This window comes from Geotrypetes seraphini, chromosome 3 (genome assembly GCF_902459505.1).
Source record: "Geotrypetes seraphini chromosome 3, aGeoSer1.1, whole genome shotgun sequence".
Classification (NCBI taxonomy): Eukaryota; Metazoa; Chordata; class Amphibia; order Gymnophiona; family Dermophiidae; genus Geotrypetes; species Geotrypetes seraphini.
This window is the reverse complement of record NC_047086.1, coordinates 387,275,032-387,294,451: the sequence shown is the minus strand read 5'-3', so window position 1 is coordinate 387,294,451 and position 19,420 is coordinate 387,275,032. Positions and strand designations below refer to the sequence as shown.

Here is a 19,420-nt window from a genome sequence, read left to right as displayed (position 1 = left end):
AATAGACGGTTTCCAATTGATACTATGTTGCATATGAACTAAAGTTCTTGCTAGATGTTTTTCTTTCTTTTTTCTGCATGCACACCAAAATACAAGTTTACATGGAATGCATGATTATACTTGGGGCTTTATGCTATGTGTTTGTAAATGTAGGTGTTTATTTTGCAGGAAATTAGATAGTCCATCCCATCTCACGAGATCTTTTGTAGGAAGCTTCATTTGCATAGTTTTGTTCCTCCTCTCTTACCTCTAGACTGCCCTCCAACTTCCAGTTGTCTTCCTACAAGTGAGACAGTGGGAGCTGGTCTTTTCTGTTTGTGTTTGTTGCTGCTTCGCTTACTTTCTAGCTGCAGAGGATACCCATGTAGGACAGCTCTGGCTGTGAGAGATTGCAGACTTTAAGGGCAAAGTCTGCTTCCAGGGGGTTGGCTGCTTTGCAGTGCACCCACCTGGACAGCCTGCATTCACAGTTCAGGGCTCAGGAACTGTTCCCTTGGGAGCATTCCTCATCCCAGATTTGTGCGCTAGTGGGTTTGAGTTCAGGCTGCGTGGTTCTGTGGTTGTCTATCCAGGATTGGTGCTGATTGTATTCCTCCACCCTTTGTCATGTACATGTTCCAGGTGGGGTGGAGATTTCTGGCTGAGGCGCTGGGTCCGAAAAGCAATCAGAAGAAACAGGCAGTCCAGATTCTAAACTTTTTGAGGCAAACGATCTCCCTGTAAGCTTTTGCAGCTCCCAACACATCATGGTGCAGTGATTAACAAGCTGTCAGCCTGCAAGATTGATTTGTGAGGGTCTCCATTATCATGTTTTGGGAGGTTTGGAGGTAGTTTTGGGTTCCCCCACCTGAAAAATTCTAAAAACGCCAGTTTTTTTGTTTTATTTCCTTTCTTCGGGCCATTTCTGGTGCTAAAATCATCTTGGATTTCCCAATTTGAATTAAAAGTCTTTTATCTGCCTCTAAACACTCCATTTTGGCTCAAAAAAGGTCAGAATGGAATCCTCAGGGCAGGATATTGTGGATCATGCCCTGTTTGCAGCGTATGGGGGAAGGAATTAGCACCAGCTTTAGGGATCCCCCCTCGCCATCCGAGAACCAGCCAAAAAGTCCCAAATTGGGCCAGGGGGGCAGCACAAATGTGTCCCTGGTGAAACACAGTCTTGATTTGGTGCTAAAATCCCAGAAAAGCTCCAAAAGCTGTAAACGGGGTATAGAGGGGGCCCTCTAACTCTCAGAGGCAAGGAGTTTCCCCGGAGTTTATTAATATGCTGTTTCAGGCTTATTTGATGAAAATTTAATCACTAGATGTATGTGTAATTGGTGAAGTCTTGAATTAGGACTACTTAGGAATTTTTGAGGCATATGTTATCATCAGAGACACAAATAGCTGTTAAATGCATGAGTAACTGATAGCTGCATGTGTAATTACTAGAGACTTGTCGTAGAACTGCTTAAGATCTATATCCTTTTGGACCACATTCAAAACCTACACCAATCCAGTCAACAACCATACAAACAATAACTCAAGAATTTACTGGGAAACCATTATACTTCTGGGCTAGGAAGAAATACCATACCCTGCAAACATGAATCTCCTCCTGATTTTCCTGATCTGTCTGCTAATTGGCAACATCAAAGATGTTAACTCTCTCCACCCACAATCACAATCAATCAACTACCCGGATCTCTCACTTTTACACATCTCTATTCCACAAGAAAACATAACAAATCACATTACTGCTATCTCAAATAAAAGAAGACACCAACGAACCCTTATAAAAAGAATAAGGCAAGTAAAACCCATCAAAACCAATACCGCTACCAAACCTATCACACCCACATCTTTCCCCTGTGCATACCTTAATACTAGATCTGTCAGGAATAAAGCCTTCCTAATTAATGATTGGATCATTAACAAGCAAATAGCCTGCCTTTTACTAACTGAAACATGGTTACTATCAGAAGATGATCCAATAATAATTGACCTCCTACCAGACAATTTTAGAATCCTTACGCTAAACCATGTGGGGAAAAAAGGAGGAGGTCTAGCAATTATTCTTAAAGATGGATTTGAGTTCGAACTATTAGATTCCAAAATGACCGACCAACTAGAAATTCTAGCCTGTAAAATTAGCAACCGTCATCTAGAAGAATCCCTATCATGCATATTATTCTATGTCCCACCAAAAAGCTGGCCAAAAGCCAAAGAAGACTTCTGTGCATTTGTCCTAAACAATTCACTCGGTTCTTCTTACAATATCATCGCAGGAGACATAAACTTACACCTAGATGAAGAGGACAATACAAACGCGAAAGAGTTTAAAAACTTTCTATCCCTACTCAATTACAACCTCCCTCTACCCACACAAAACACATGAAAAAGGCCATCAGTTAGATATGGTAGCCATGTCCACAAAGGACATCTCAAACCCTGCCATCTCTATACGTAAAGGCACCTGGTGTCATGATATCTGGTCTGATCATTTTACTTATTATTTCAAGCTAATATGGTCTTATTCTAAATCTAAAACACGCCCAATAATAAAAAGAGAACATCACACCAGAGGCTATATTAATCCAATAGATTTCTGGTCACAATATGAATTGCAATCAGAGATAGAAGAAGGAATCGATTTCTGGGATCACTGGATGACAACCAGCACATCCATTTTAGACAAAATCGCCCCTATACGCAATAGCAAAAGTAATGCAAATAAATATAACAAATGGTTTGACACCGAACTTCTAAAACTGAAACAACTAGCTAGACGACTAGAAAGAACTTGGAAAAAAACAGGAGAACTAACAGACCGTAACAAATGGAGAGCTAACATAAAAATCTACAAACAAATGATAAGAGACAAACATAAAGCATTCTACTCAATTAAAATCAACTCATCTTGTAATGGTTCACAAGGAATCAATACAAAAGAGCTATTCAACCTGATCACAAATTTATTTGACACCGCTCGCTACACCACGCCCACACACAACTCTAAGTTACCCTCTGCAAATGACTTAGCACTACACTTCGATTCGAAAATTAAAAACCTTAGAATTCATTGTTCAACAAATGACCCTAGTGATCATCCGATACCTATCACCCAAGGAAATGATACACCGGCAGACATGATCTGGAGCTCCTTTCAAGATTTAGAGTGGAACAGTTACAACAGACTATACAATAAATACTCTAAATCACAGTTCTTCAACCGCCGGTCCACGGACCGGTGCCGGTCTGCAGAAAATTTCTGCCGGTCCGCGCAGGGCCGGCGAGATCAAGTCGGCAGTTAAATTTCCTGCCGACTGCGGTTCCTCCCGACTAATGTTCCTCCCAGCCTCAGGCGATCAAGACAGGCTGCCAACGTCGGGGCCTTCCCTCTCTGAGTCTCGCCTGTTCGGAAACAGGAAGTTGAAACAAAATAGGCGGGACTCAGAGAGTGAAGGGCCCGACGTCGGCAGCGTGTCTTGATCGCCACCCCTGCCGAGTTGCTGAAGAGGGCCGCGGGGAAGTTGCGATTAGACCGGAGAGAGCTGCAGATTCAGGTGCAGGTGGAGGGAGATGGTCAGCGTGTGCGAATAAGATCCTGGGGAGCCTTCACATTGGCTGTCTCCCCTCCCACCAGCTCTCCAATTTGCCAGGGAAGTGATTTACCGGCAACTTCCTGTAGGCAAGTACCGAGAGCTGCTGGAAGGGGAGGAAGCCACTGTAGGAGGCTGGGAAGGTCTGGAAAAGGGAGAGCTGTTACTGGACTTGAAGGGAGTTAGGAGAGATGCTGCTGGGAGGGGAGGAGGGAAAGGTATGGGAAGAGAGTTAATGTTGGATAGAGGGAGGAGGGAAGGGAGAAGAAGGAGAGATGCTGCTGGGAGGGGAGGAGGGAAAGGGATGGGAAGAGAGTTACTGTTGGATAGAGGGAGGAGGGAAGGGAGAAGAAGGAGAGATGCTGCTGGGAGGAGAGGAGGGAAAGGGATGGGAAGAGAGTTAATGTTGGATAGAGGGAGGAGGGAAGGGAGAAGAAGGAGAGATGCTGCTGGGAGGGAGGAGGGAAAGGGATGGGAAGAGTTAATGTTGGATAGAGGGAGGAGGGAAGGGAGAAGGAAAAAAAGGAAGGAGGGTAGGGAGAAAGAAAAAAGGAAGGAAACAGCTGGCAGGGAGATTACAGAAGGGGGTCAGGGTGGAATGGAGAGATCAGATGAGAGAAAGGGGAGAGAGAGGAATGAGAAAGTAGAGAGACATTGATGCTGGAAAGGGGGTCAGCAGAGAAATGAGAGAGGGTTAAAGATGCTAGATCTGGTGTAGGAGAGATAAAAATGAAGACGGCAGTGAAGCTGGAATGAATGATGTAAAAAGCAGAGAGGAGGATGGACAAGGAAGAGGGGCATAGAAAGAAGTCAGATACATATGGAATGGGGAGAGGGCAGACATTGGATGGAACGGGCAGATGCTGGAAGGAAAAGAGTGAAAAGAAGATGAAAGCAGAAACCAGAGACAACAAAAGGTAGAAAAAAATAATTTTATTTCTATTTTGTCATTAGAATATATCAGATTTGAATTATATATCCTGCTAGAGACATAACTGGGGACTGCAGTATTCTGTTAGCATGATATTTCTATGTAGCATTCTATAATAACTTGGCTTGTTCAGTTTTCTTGATAGTAGAGGGGATATATGTGAAGGGGAGGGGAGACAGGGGTTTTGTTGGTCCGTGCTCTGTATATTTGTATTTATAAAATCACAATTGTTCAGAATATTGTTTCTTTTTATACTTTAATAAAATATGTTCAATATAAAATCATAATTGCGGCTTGTGCAGATGGGATCAGATGGTTTGCGGGGACCGAGCTCGCGGAGATGGGGCGTAAACGGGATTTTTAAATTTTAGTCCTAGTAGTTTGCCGGTCCACAAAATAATTCTTTTATTTCTGCCGGTCCACGGGTGTAAAAAGGTTGAAGAACACTGCTCTAAATCCTATTGCGTTCTGAACTCATGCCCCCCAGAAATCATGAAAGCGGCACCTTTAGTATTTAAACTATCGTTGATGCAATATTTGGCTCATAACCTAAAAACTGGGAAGTTCCTCTCTAATAATGTTCACATAATAATAACCCCAATTCTAAAAAATCGAAAAGAATCTTCAGCTATAATATTCAACTACAGACCAGTAGCATCCATTCCGTTTATTGTAAAAATTATAGTGGGATTGGTACACACCCAACTGATGGATTATCTGGATCAGTTCTCTCTCCTACATGAAACTCAATCCGGTTTTAGACCGTTATTCAGTACTGAGACAGTAATTGCGGCTACTTTAGACAATCTGTGCCTACTGTTTAGTAAGGGCCTTAATGCCCTGGTTTTGCAATTCGATATGAGTTCTGCCTTTGATCTAGTAGACCACGGGAAACTACTGCAAAGCCTAGACGCCATTGGTATCAGGGACGAGGTGCTGAATTGGTTCTGTGGCTTCCTTATGTCCCGCACTTATCAAGTACGTTTTAATTATGAACTTTCAGATACCTGGAGCAATCCATCCGGTGTGCCACAAGAGTCTCCGCTATCTCCATTGCTCTTCAACGTCTACATGTCCTCACTAGGCACGCAGCTAACCCAGTTGGGGATAAAACTATTTAGTTATGCAGATGATTTTACGATCATCATCCCATTCGTTAATTCTATCTCTGAAACTATTCCTAAAGCTTCAGAAGCCATAAATGTGATGGAGCACTGGATGACAACCTTTAGGCTCAAACTTAATTCAGAAAAGACAACTTTCTTCATTGCTTCGCCACATCCGCTTGACACCAAATCACCACTATGTATCAATAATCTTAATTACCCTATCCAACCTACCATAAAGATACTAGGTGTAACTTTGGATCAGTGCCTAACCATGAGAGACCAGGTGGACTCCTTGATCAGAAAGGGATTTTTCACTCTCTGAAAACTCAGATCCATTAAAGCTTATTTCGATACAGCGGCATTCAGAACCCTAGTCCAATCCCTCGTACTGAGTCTACTTGACTACTGTAACATCGCCTATTTAGCAATTTCCCAAAAGAACATGCAGCATTTACAATTGATGCAAAATGCAGCGGTCAAACTGATCTTTGGGCTGAGGAAGTTTGACCACATGACACCCTACTACCGGCAGCTGCATTGGCTGCCAATGGAGGCGCGCGTAAAGTTTAAATTTGCCTGCTTCTGCTTCAAAGCACTACACGGACTTGCCCCTAAATATATAACTGACCTTTTCGTCTTCTCAGCCAACAGACACAAGAGAAGCTCACATTCCAACTTCGTTTCCCCCCAGTGAGAGGTTGTAAACTGAAAAAACACCATGAACATCTTCTCTCGCACCAAGCAGCATCATGGGGTAAAGACCTAGAACAATTGCTTTCGCCCACTATTTATGAGGAATTTAGGAAACATCTGAAAACACACCTGTTCCTAAAATATCTAGACAACTGATCCTCTCTTCTCTCTCCCCTCTATAGCGATTAACTTGTTCTATTGATCACTCTCTCCTCAAAAATGGATTTCCTCCTATTAACCCTCTTTCTTCCTCCCCTCTTAAAGTCAATCAATTTGTATCTTTGCTTAATCTTTGTAAACCGCATAGAACTTCACGGTATTGCGGTATATAAGCTGTTATTATTATTATTATTATTATTTGGCTATCAAAGAGTTTGTCAGATCTGCCTGTTAGTGCTGGGGGAGCCTTCCTCCAAGAGCGTGAGTCCCCCAACAATAGAACCATATGCAATAGGGGGTCAGCCCACTTGAGGACAACTCAGAGTAGACAAATGTGCAAGTGGACTATCTCAGCCACCAGACTCTGGATCTAGGGGAATGGTCACTCTCTCGGAGAGCTTTCACATATATAGTGAAAAGATAGGGACATTCAGCCTGATGGCATCAGCGTCCAACAGGAAGGTGGCTCAGTTCTTCAGCCGCCATCACGAACCAGGAAGCGAAGGATTGGATGCCATGGTTCAGCCTTGGCCACAGGAGGGTCTTCTGTATGTCTTTCCTCTGTGGTCCATGATAGGACATCTTTTGCGAAGGATCAAAGCACACAGAGATCAGGTGATTCCCGTGGCGCCCAGTTGGCCAAGGCGCCTGTGGTTTGCGGACTTGGTTCATCTGCAGCTAGATTGGTGGCTCAAATGTCCCTGTCACTCATGCCTCCTCAGAGGAACAACACAGATCACTTCATCATGTATCCAAACCACAAAAGTAACATCAAAAAAGGGGTATTTTGGGGGATAGTAAATGAATTATTCAAACCACTAATTTTGCACATATAGTGTCACAATTTCTAAGTGTCTGAACAACAAATATAACTAATGTATTGTTTCAGCTGGACAGGGACCACATCTGCCCTTCTCCAGTCCTCTGGTACCACTCCTGATTCTAGAGAAGCATTGAAAAGGTCAGCCAGCGGAGCCGCCAGAACTTCCCTAAGTTCCTTCAGTACCCTCGGATGTACACCATCTGGCTCTATGGCTTTGTCCACCTTTAATTTAGCTAGATCCTCATAAACACAATCCTCTGAAAATCGATCATGGTCTACCATACTTCTATCCCTATTTGTATGTGTCTTCTGTGGTCCCATCTCAGCACTTTAGCTGTGAACACAGAACAGAAATATTTATTAAGCAATTCATCCTTATGTTTATCAGCTTCTACATATTCCTCCTCTCCACCTTTGAGTCTCACAATGCCACTTTTGCACTTCTTCCTATCTCTAATACTATATCTAAAAAAATGTCTTGTCCCACTGTTTTACTGTGCCAGCTATTTTTTCTTCCATTTGCAGCTTTGCTTTCCTCTGAAATTTTGAGGATCCCAAAGATGCTGTGCAGAAGTCCAGTATAAACTATGATGGGACACACTCCCTAGATTACAGATAGGAACTTAACTTATTTTTGAGCATATATGCACTTCCTTGTCCCATCCATGGCACAGTAGGGCCACTGGAACTGTTTGTGATGATTGAAGAGAGAGTTCCCTACCAGAAATTAATGAAACTTACAAAACCTAGACCACATTGAAAAGTATCTGATTGGCTGAGATGATACAGAGTGGAACTGCTATTTAAAATAAAATCTGTGATATTGGAATGTCCATGAGAAAAAAGAGTCAGATATCGAGTAACAATAAACTTTTATTGATCATGACAGGAGTTGCCATCCAACATATTACTAATAACTGGAAAGATCACAATAGACTTAATTTTAATTTCTGGTGGAATTCGTTGTGTCACTTATATAGAATGGAAAGATCACTGGCGATACAGAATGGAAAGTATAAAAGTTTTATAAAAATATGGGAGCCATTAACATCTTTTTGTCATGATTAAATGTCATTTTTCTATTAATTATACACCACTTAGTGTTGAAAGAGGGGAAGGGTTTAATGGGAGGGTTTATGATCTTATAATGAATAATGGGCTTAGAGGGAGGGTTGCATTTATATTTATAAGATACAATGATAAGATGTTCAAGTGATCTAATTAATAGTGTTTATTATGATTTCTGTACACTTGATGAAAGTTTGAAAACGAATAAAGAATTTAAAATAAAATCTGTGTTTAAAGAAACAGTACAACAATATGTATTTAGCCCAGTTCTTTGGGTTGGCAGCTCAAAGTGAATTGCTTTCAAGTGTACTGTATTAACAATATGCAAACTTCAAATCAAGATACTGGCTTTTGTTGTTGTTACTGTTTTGAGCTGCTGTTTTGCTGCTGTTCATGATGTCTTTTGACTATGTTTTATATAGTAATTTAAGTCAGTAGATGATATGTGGATTTTTCACTGAATAGAGATGAACCTCCAAAACCAACTTTAGCTCTAGAGTACACCTTTGGAAGAAGAGCAAAAGGCCATAACATGGTAGGTGTGAAGAAAACTAATGTTAATAAACCTTGACTGGTAACATATTGCGTCTTAACTAGTATCTATGATGCAGAATCATTTAATATTTGGGAGTCTTAGGGCTCCTTTTACAAAGATGCACTAAGCGTTTTAGCACATGCTAACACGTGCATGTTAGTCTATGGATGCATTAGTGTTTAGTGCGAGCGTAGATTTAATGCGTGCTAAAAATGCTTAGCGCACCTTTGTAAAAGAGGGAGTTAGTATAATGTAGTTAACTAAATAGTTGATTCTTATTCAATCCTTCAGTGACCCTCATTAAAACATAGAACACGGGATACTAGATATTGCTCCCTCATGCAGTCTTGCTGAGGTTAGTGGGATGTCAACAGAACCATGTTCATCTGCTGTTTTATTAATTAATATCACAAATAACATTTGTATGAAAAAGATCCCAGCAATAGCTCTGAATAATAAATTAAGCAAATGGAAATAATCCATAGATTAAGAACATGGGTCAGATCAATGGTCCATCAAGCCCAGTAGCCCATTCTCAAGGTGGCCAATCCAGATCCCAAGTACAGTGGTACCTCGGTTTACGAGTGCACCGGTTTGCGAGTGTTTTGCAAGACGAGCAAAACATTTGCAAAATTGGTGCCTCGGAAACCGAGCATGGCTAGATTTACGAGCACCCCCCGCAATCTGGCACCCCCCCGCCACGATCCGACACCCCCCCCCCGCCACGATTGGGCACCCCCCCCGCCACGATCCGACATCCCCCCCGACACAATTGGGCACCCCCCCCCCCCCCGGCCGCTTCTTACCCTCATCTGGGCACTCTTGAAGATCAGCCTACTCGTCTGCTGGGCCTTGAGCATCTGAGCATGCTCAAGGCTTGCGAGTTCACGTTCAGAACGTGAACTCGCAGGCCTTGAGCATGCTCAGATGCTCAAGGCCCAGCAGACGAGTAGGCCGATCTTCAAGAATGCCCAGATGAGGGTAAGAAGTGGCAGGGGGGTGCCCAATTGTGTCGGGGGGGGGGATGTCGGATCGTGTCGGGGGGTGCCCAATCGTGTCGGGGGGGGGTGCCCAATCGTGTCGGGGGGGTCGGATCGTGGCGGGGAGGGTGCCGGTTCGAGGCAGGGGGGTGCCTGATCGCAGGGGGGGCCTTCGAGGGGAGCAATGCTGGTTCTCGAGGGGGGGAACGCATCAAAGTGAGTTTCCATTATTTCCTATGGGGAAACTCGCTTTGATAAACGAGCATTTTGGATTACGAGCATGCTCCTGGAACGGATTATGCTCGTAATCCAAGGTACCACTGTACCTGGCAAAAACCCAAGGAGTAGCAACATTCCATGTTACCACTCCAGGGCAAGCAGTGGTTTCCCCAGGTCTGCTATAGATTTCATTGCATGTTTGTTTTTTTTCTTAGAAAAAAATATAATTTAGAACATATTGTAAATGATATTTAGTAGTAGGGTTTCATTCATACCACATAGACAGAAACTGTTAACATGACGCAAATTGTGTATAAAATGAAAAATACAAAAAACGGAGAAAAACAAACCTCAATTGCCAGCAGCTGGGACTACACAAGTACCCTAAGCCAGATATGAGAAGAGATGAGAGGTTTTCTAATTTATGCACCTTCAGATGAGTGATTCTTTTATATCTGACATTATCGCTTTGGATTCCACGTTTGTTAAAACTGTTTGAATCTTTTGAAGTTGAGCTGTTGCCCTCGCTAATATTTTAGTTAGTTTGGGATTTCTTTCACCTCTTGGAGACATTTTACGCTAAAAGAATATTGAAAAGATTGAAAGTATAAACTTGGTTGCATATGAATGAAAGTTAAGCACATATATCTGTACGGAGTTTTTTTTACAAACTAGTGATGATGCAAGCGGCTTAGGGTACTTGTGTAGTCCCGGCTGCTGGCAGTTGAGGTTTGTTTTTCTCAGTTTTTTATATTTTTCATTTTATACACAATTTGCGTCATGTTAACAGTTTCTGTCTATGTGGTATGAATAAAACCCTACTACTAAATATCATTTACAATACGTTCTAAATTATATTTTGTGCTATTATATACGATTGTATCCCTTGATACATTTAGTTGTTTTTTTTTCTTATCAATTCACCTGGTGACACATTCTAGCCAGAACTTGAGCTTTCACAGGGTATGTGAAAATGCTAACCTACTAAACTAAGTATGCACTGATTTTACCAAAGCTTCATTTTGAAGAGAAGAGCTTGTTCCAGTTCTGTTAGAGAAATGAGAGCTATTTTCTTGATGTGGATCCATGTAGTTTCAAATGTACTGTTTTCCAGCCTAAAGACATTGCTCATTTCTGGGAACTGGGTGGAGGAACATCTTTATTGGACTTGATTCGTATACCCATAACTCTTGACAGCATGAGGTAAAGGATAAAGTAAATTTGCAAACATAATTGTTCAAATCCATCTAAATAATAACTTTGTAGGGGGGGGAAGGTAGAAAGTTCATTTAAAGGTTTAATCAATAGATAAGGATACAATATTTATATGATATTTTGAATTAAAATATTTGTGGGAAGGGTGGGTGGGGGAGGGAATAAATTTATTTATATAAAATGACAATTGAATGAATTTCAAGTGATGTGTAAAAGTTTCAAATGATGTAATATTGTGTACTTGATGTAAGATGAACAAATGAATAAAGAATTTGAAAAATAATAATAATAATTCTGATAATTATGTTACTTAATTAGTAACATATGGATTTGAAAAAAACCTTCAGGCTATATTTATTAAAGTGAGCTACTCTGTTAATGTATATTATTAATCAGTAGGTCCTGTTTAATTAAATGGGGCCCAAAGTAAATAAAATGCATTATTGCATGTTAGTATGTGATAATGAGTACCGTATTTTCTCGCATATAACGCGCGCGTTATACGTGGTTTTTACAAACCGCGCATACCCTTGCGCGTTATACGCGTGAGCGCGTTGTACAAAAATTTTTTTACATAGTTCCCCCCCCCCCCGACGCCCGATTCATCACCTGGAAGGAGCGCTCGCACTCCCTCACCGAAGGACCGCTCGCACCCCCACCCGAAGAACCGCTCGCACCCCCACAGCCTCCCCCCCTCCCCCATGGAGAAGCTGTCTACCTTGTTTCCGGATGCCAGCCCAGCTGCTTCCTCTGCCGGCGGTCCTGCCCCTTCTCAGAGCCCTGTGCTGCGCTGCTTCCTCTTCAGGCGGTCCCGCCCTTTCTCTGATGTCAGAGAAAGGGCGGGACCACCGGAAGAAAAAGCAGCACAGCAGGGCTCAGAGAAGGGGCGGGACCGCCGGCAGAGGAAACAGCTGGGCTCGCTGGCATCCGGAAACAAGGTAGACAGCTTCTCCATGGGGGAGGGGGGTGAGGCTATGGGGGTGCGAGCGGTTCATCGGGTGGGGGTGCGAGCGGTCCTTCAGGGTGGGGGTGCGGGTGCGTGCGAGCGGTCCTTCGGGGTGGGGGTGTGAGCGGTCCTGCGGGGGGGTGAATCGGATGTCGGGGGGGGCATCAGGCTTTCAGGGTAGGGACAGGACTTCAAGGAGGAAAGGAGAGTCGGGGCGGGCGAAAGGAGAGTCGGGCAGCATGCGCGGTATACGGGTGTGCGCGGTATATAAAAATTTATGTACATAAATATGTGTTTTTTGCGCGCTATACTCGTGTGCGCGTTTTACACGGGTGCGCGTTATCTATGTGAAAATACGGTAGTTCCTCTTAGTAAATCTAGCCCTCTGTGTAGTAAATCTAGTTCCTCTTAGTAAATCTAGCCCTCTGTGTGTTTAGGAGGGCAGTAATGCAACTATGGATTTTCAATTAAAATGTAATTTTCTATTATTTTATTCTGATGGACTTGGGAAAGAGTTGTTCTGTTAACTAGCATTCTCTGAGGTCAAATAAAACCTAGTAACCTAGTAAATGATGGCAGTTAAATACTTTAGCAGTCCATCCAGTCTGCCTATTAGTTATTCTCATTAAAAACATGATTAAATTTGACAAATGGGAACATTTAAAATTAACTTGTCTCCTCTTTGATATTTCTGGGCCATAGACTAAAGTCCATCTGGTATTGTCCTAGGTTCCAATTACTGAAGTTGCCGTCCAGGCTCACTCCAGCCTATCCAACCATCCCATTGTTTGCAGGATATCTACTGTAAAGTCTGGCCAGTAACGTCCTCATGTTACAAGTTAGTGGAGTTCCCATCGATGCCCTCCACAGCCCATCTTACACCAAATCACCATATATGGGACACAAACTGTACAAGTCTGCCAATAGGACATTATTATTTCAGATATCGGTAGTGACAGGATAAGCAGCCTCCTGTTACTGCTGTCAGGGCTTCTTCTGGGTTTTTTTTTCTATTTTTCTTAATGGCACAGATATTTTGTGTATACAGTACTCCCCCGATATTCGTGGGGGTTCAGTTCCAGGAACCCCCACGAATATCAAAAAACGCAAATACGTTTTTTTGCCTGGAGAGGCAGGAGAGGGCAGCTGGAGCGCCGGCTAGTGAAGGAAATCACTTGTGGTATGCTCCAACCGCCTCTTCCTGTACTAAAGTCGGGCTTCACCAATCAGGAGCTGCTTTGACACGCAGCTCCTGATTGGTGAAGCCTGACTTTAGTACAGGAAGAGACGGTCAGAGAATACCGCAAAATTCGCAGGGGAACACTGTATTATGAAATGAAATGAAAAGCCCTCCCCAAGACAAAGCCCCCTCCTTCTCTGAACTAAAAAAAAATGGCAAGAGGGATGCCCACTCCCTCAAATAACATCACCGGTAGGGAGGATGGGTTCAAGCCGGTGATGTTATTAGGAGTAAGAGAAAAGAAGTTTTCTTTCTCTTGGAAGAAATCCCAGAATGGGAAAATTTACTCCATAATCTGAGGCTTGTCCCTGTTTGTTTAACTAAAAAAATAGTCTACAGCTCATTTTGACTTCTTTATGTTTTTTTATATTTATATTTAATATTGAACCACACATGTGGTGATCATTGGATGCCAAATGATCACCCTCTAAAACATCAGAAACACTTTCCCCATTTGTACGCACTAAGTCCAGTATGGCCCCATCCTGTATGGGTTCTGTTACAAACTGCTGGAATCCAGGATCTCCCTACTTCTAGGAAATCCCACAATATAGATGCCTCAATCAACATCTGGCATATTAAAATCATATATTAGTAGTACTTCCCCTTTTACAACTATATTTTGAATGTCTTTTATTAAATCTGTCCACTTTTTCCAGTTGTGAAGGAGGCCTGTGTATCACACCAGTGTAAATAGTTTTTCAATTCCTCTTTCCAGTTTTGACCCACAGTGCCTCTTCCTTACCCTGTAGATCCTGCAGTTGTGTGGCTTTAATATGATCTTTAACATGTAATGCCACTCTCCCCCTTTTCTTCCTACCCTACCTTTCTTGAAGCGGTCCAGAGGAAGGCGACGGAGACGGTAGGAGGTTTGCACCAAAAGATGTATGAGGAGAAACTGGAAGCCTTGAATATGTATACCCTAGAGCAGTGTTCTTCAACCTTTTGACACCTATGGACCGGTGGAAATAAAATAATTTTTTGGTGGACCGGCACCGGTCCGCAGACCGGTGGTTGAAGAACACTGGGCTAAGTCATGACCAATCTCCTCTCCAGACCCCGCCCCAATAATAGTACTAATTGTAACACCATTTTTTCCATTCATTTTCATATATGCACACACACAATATAATTTTATTAACAACACGTAATGGTTAATCACAAAATTAAACTACACAAAGCACACTGTATGCTTCTCAACATTCATTCCTACCAGAAAACAGATAACCCCTTGCAAATCCAGGACCAAAAACTAAAAGTACTAATATATACAAACAAATCCTAAGATGCAAATGTATTTCTTACTGATCAAAATATGGACAGCAGATTAAAATTCTCAAAATTGGCACAATTCAAACACACAATTCCCCCTACCTTTGTTGTCTCCCACCCTCCATTCTGTGCCTTACCTTCTGGCCTGCTCCTGCTTGGCCATTTTATGCCGCCTCTGGCATTATCTTCGGATCGGTTCTCTCTTCCTCACTGACGCAGTGCACAAAGACATGGACAGTGGCTCCTCACATGTCCCGCGCCTCATTGGAAAGCCTTCCCTCTGATACATAGGAGCTGCTGCCCGCGTCTTTGTGCACTGCGTCAGTGAGGAAGAGGGAGCCAGCCCTGTGGACCGGCAGGAAATTTCTGCGGACCGGCAGCAGTCTGCGGACCAGTGGTTGAAGAACACTGCCCTAGAGGAAAGGAGGGACAGGGGAGATTTGATTCAGACATTCAAATACTTGAAAGGTATTAACATAGAACAAAACCTTTCCATAGAAAGAAAAATTCTAAAACCAGAGGGCATAATTTGAGGTTGAGGGGTGGTAGGCTCAAGAGTAATGTTAGGAAATTCTTCTTTACGGAGAGGGTGATTGATGCCTGGAATGTGCTCCCAAGGGAGGTAGTGGAGAGGAAAATGATAACAGAGTTCAAACAAGCATGGGATGAACACAAAGGATCTATCAGAAAATAGGTCTATATTGAAGTCCTAAGGTCAGTACTGGACAGATTTGCACAGTCTGTGTCCCTTATATGGCCATTCAGTTGAGGATGGGCTAGTGAGGGCTTCGATGGCTGGGATGGGTTAGATGGGCTGGAGTGAGCTTTAATGGAGACTCCAGTAGATAGAATCTAAGCACACTACTGGGTAGAACTCTGGGTTTCTGACCCAAAAATATCTAAGAAAAAGGGCCATTTAATTTAAATTATTAAATTATAGATTATATATGGTTGGGCAGATTGGATGGACCATTCGGGTCTTTATCTGCCATCATTTACTAAACTAAACTAAACTAAGCCTTAGGTTTATATACCACATCTTCTCCAAGGAAGTGGAGCTCGGCACGGTTTACAAAGCTTAAATATATAAGAAGAGAGGAGAAAGATTTACAAGAGTATATGAGTAGAAGGAATATAAACAGGAGAAGAAATGATCTTATGTTAGAAAAAATGATTATATGTTAGAAAAGAGCCAGGTTTTCAATTTTTTGCGGAATAATTGGAGGGAGCCCAGATTCCGCAGCGGGATAGTGAGATCGTTCCAAAGGCCCGTGATTTTGGAGACGAGGGACTTTACTATGTTACTATGTGTTTTTTTTCCTGAACAGATTATAGCCTGGCATAATTATATCCCAATCATGGTTCTCTATGAACCACGTCTTCATGATTGCCAATAAATCCAACTTGGCAACTTCCATCACAGCCTCAAGATCCAGAACCTTGTTTCCCATACTTCAAGCATTATATACTGCATTATATACTTCAAGCAGTATATACTGCTTTCCAGACATTGCCCCTTTTTCTCATTTGTGTAGAGGTATGTATTTAGTGATTCACTTACTTGAGGGCTTTGATCACTTTGCCCCAATGATTTTTAAAGCCCTCTTCAGTAGATTAGCCAATCTGCTTCTGAAGATGCTTCTTCCCTTCTTTGATAGATGCACACTATCCTTGCTCAGCAGCCTTAGAAAATCATCCCATGGTCCATATCAGAGCCATAAATATCACAGTGGGCACAGCATAGCAACATAAACATATATGTGCTAACACACAAAAATAGATGTATGTGTTTTAGAAATGACAGCCCAGTTTTTTGGCTTGTGTAGTTTTTGAGAGGGACTAGAAACACTGGAGGATTAAGAGGGCAACATCCCCTAAGCCCTCTATTGGCCTTCTACATAAAACAAGCACTTTTCTGAAACTTAGGTGTGTTGCAGAACAGGTGTAGATCCCAACACCCACCATTTTGGATATAATCTTGCATTCACTTTCTGAAGTGAGGAACACATGTTTCCTTTTTGCCTTGCCCTAGTTGCTTCCAAAAATATCCAAACCAGGTTATGGGTAGAGGAGGAATATAATACATGCCGGGAAAAATTATTGTGTTTCTCATCTGCCAGAACTTTTGATTGAGTTTATATAAACCAGTCACTTGTAAACTTCAAAAGAAACATTCAGATTTCTTCTTTTGGAATAAATTCTGTATACAGAGATAAGCAAAGCACTACTTTCAGCATGTAATCTTGTTTAAGCCTGGAACAATAACTTATGCGTTTTCTTTTAAACAGATCATTCTCTATAGTTCTTGTTTTGGATCTGTCAAAGCCCAATGATCTTTGGCCAACAATGGAAAATCTCCTACAAGTCACTAGAAGCCATGTAAATAAACTAATAAGTGAACTGGGAAAGAAACATTCCAGAATTGCTAATGAAATTAAGCAGAAGATGTGGAAGCCTATGCAGAAGGACCATCCAGTAAGTAATTCCAAATGTATTTGTTTCTCCAGTTTTTGATGTTTTTTAATAAATGTATAAAATGGAGTGAAGCATTTACCTCTAATCATGGACTTTTAAAAAAAATTCTTTATTCATTTTAAAACTTATAAAAAGTGCACAAGATTACAACATTGAAAACTTTTACACAGCACTTAAAATTCTTTCTATTATCAACATAAATAAATAGTTTATTCCCTTCCTCAATTATTTCAAACAAACATATCATGTATATATATATTTTTTTAACATTTTTATTCATTTTTCATATAACAACAAGTGTATCATAAAAATTCATACAATTGCATTAAGTATACACTTGATATTTCCATAACTTACTATAAATACAACATATTATATAATCCTTACTATAATTTTATATTTTGATAGTTGCATACAATATAACAAATATTATGATAATTTATTTATATTTTGTGATAAAGAGAATAAACCTACCCACCCACCCCCACCCCCTTTATCAAGTATCTTATTATGGGAAAAATTATATCAATCATTGCAAAAATCTGTTAATGGTCCCCAAATCTTCTTAAACTTATCAATATATCCTTTTTGTGTTGCAAATGTACGCTCCATCTTATATATATGGCAAACTGAATTCCACCAAAAGTTGTAATTTAATCTGTCATAATTCTTCCAATTGTTTGTTGAACTGCTACACCAGTCAATATAAATAAAAGTTTGTTATTATTTGACAAGATTTGACTCCGAGTTCTCATTGCAGTACCAAATAAAATCGTATCATATGTCAAGGCTACAGGATTTTCCAACATCCTATTTATTTGAGGCCAAATTGATTTCCAAAATAATAATATGAATGGACAATAAAATAAAAGATGATCTAATGTCCCCGCTTCTAGATGACAGTGCCAGCATCTATTAGACTTAGAGCTATCAATTCTATGTAAACGAACAGGGGTCCAAAAGGCTCTATGTAAAAGAAAAAACCATGTTTGTCTCATAGATGCTGATATTGTACACCTTAACCTCCAAGACCAAAGTCGTGGCCATTGAGATGCATTAATCTGATTCTTAATCTCAATGCTCCAAATGTCTCATGTATATATTGTAATCTTAATTATTTGATAAAATTTCCTACCAATCCCCTCCCCCCTATGTATAAATATACTATCAATGGAAAATGATGTCTACTCATTACAATAATTTGCCATTGGCCCCCAGATCTTTATAAAGTTATTATAATTCCCTTTTTGCAAAGCAATTACTCTTTCCATCTTATAAATGTGACACAATGAATTCCACCAGAATGAATAACTAAGATTAGTATAATTTTTCCAATTATTGGTAATATGTTGCATGGCGACTCCTGTCATAATCAATAAAAGTTTGTTGTTATATGATGAAATTTGACTTTTTGTTCTCATAGACATACCAAACAGAATAGTATCACATGACAATGCTACATGGTTTTCTAATAGACAATTTATTTGAGACCAAATTGATTTTCAAAAGGTCATAATACAGGGTCAGTAAAAAATTAAGTGATCCAATGTCCCCACTTCCAGATTACAATGCCAGCATCTATTAGACTTAGAGCTATCTAACTTCTGTAAACGAACTGGGGTTCAAAAAGCTCTATGTAACAAAAAGAACCAAGTTTGTCTCATAGATGCAGACACTGTACATCTCATTCTCCAAGACCAAATTGGTGGCCATTGAGATGCAGAAATTTGATGCTTGATCTCAATGCTCCAAATGTCTCTAAGACCAGTCTTTGGTTTTTTATTGATATATCCAGATATTAATTTATACCACTGTGCGGCCTGATGTCCCAGGAAGTCCGCCTGAAAGCATAGGAACTCCAGAGTATACTGATTATTAAGATTTTTCCATTCAGGGAACCCCATCTGAATAGCCTGCTTCAATTGCAACCATTTAAAACTTTGTGATTTATTAAGACCAAATCTATGTTGCAACTGTGAAAAATCAAGCAGTTTACCATTTGAAATAACATCATTTAGTGTTCGTATACCTGCAATAATCCAGTGCTTCCATAGGATTTGAAATCCGCCAATTTAAATCTTGGAGTTTATCCATAAAGATTTATTTATTGGAATAGGTGTTAACTTACTAATGTAACGCTAAGTTTTCCATGTATCAATCAATATTCTGTT

General features: G+C 40.9%; 1 protein-coding gene across 6 annotated transcripts in view; it reads left to right on the top strand.

Annotated features, from left to right (window-relative positions):
* The window catches only part of DYNC2LI1 (dynein cytoplasmic 2 light intermediate chain 1), a 94,942-nt gene that overhangs the window by 21,475 nt on the left and 54,047 nt on the right, over positions 1 to 19,420 (top strand). For all 6 annotated transcript variants that reach the window (XR_004538738.1, XR_004538736.1, XR_004538737.1 and 3 more), the window contains exons 4-6: positions 8,833 to 8,902; positions 11,216 to 11,304; positions 17,063 to 17,249. Coding sequence is in view for 3 of the 6 variants with exons in the window: in XM_033936845.1 (XP_033792736.1) it covers positions 8,833 to 8,902; positions 11,216 to 11,304; positions 17,063 to 17,249 (346 nt within the window). In the remaining 3 variants the exon portion in view is untranslated. The remainder of the gene's footprint in view (positions 1 to 8,832; positions 8,903 to 11,215; positions 11,305 to 17,062; positions 17,250 to 19,420) is intronic.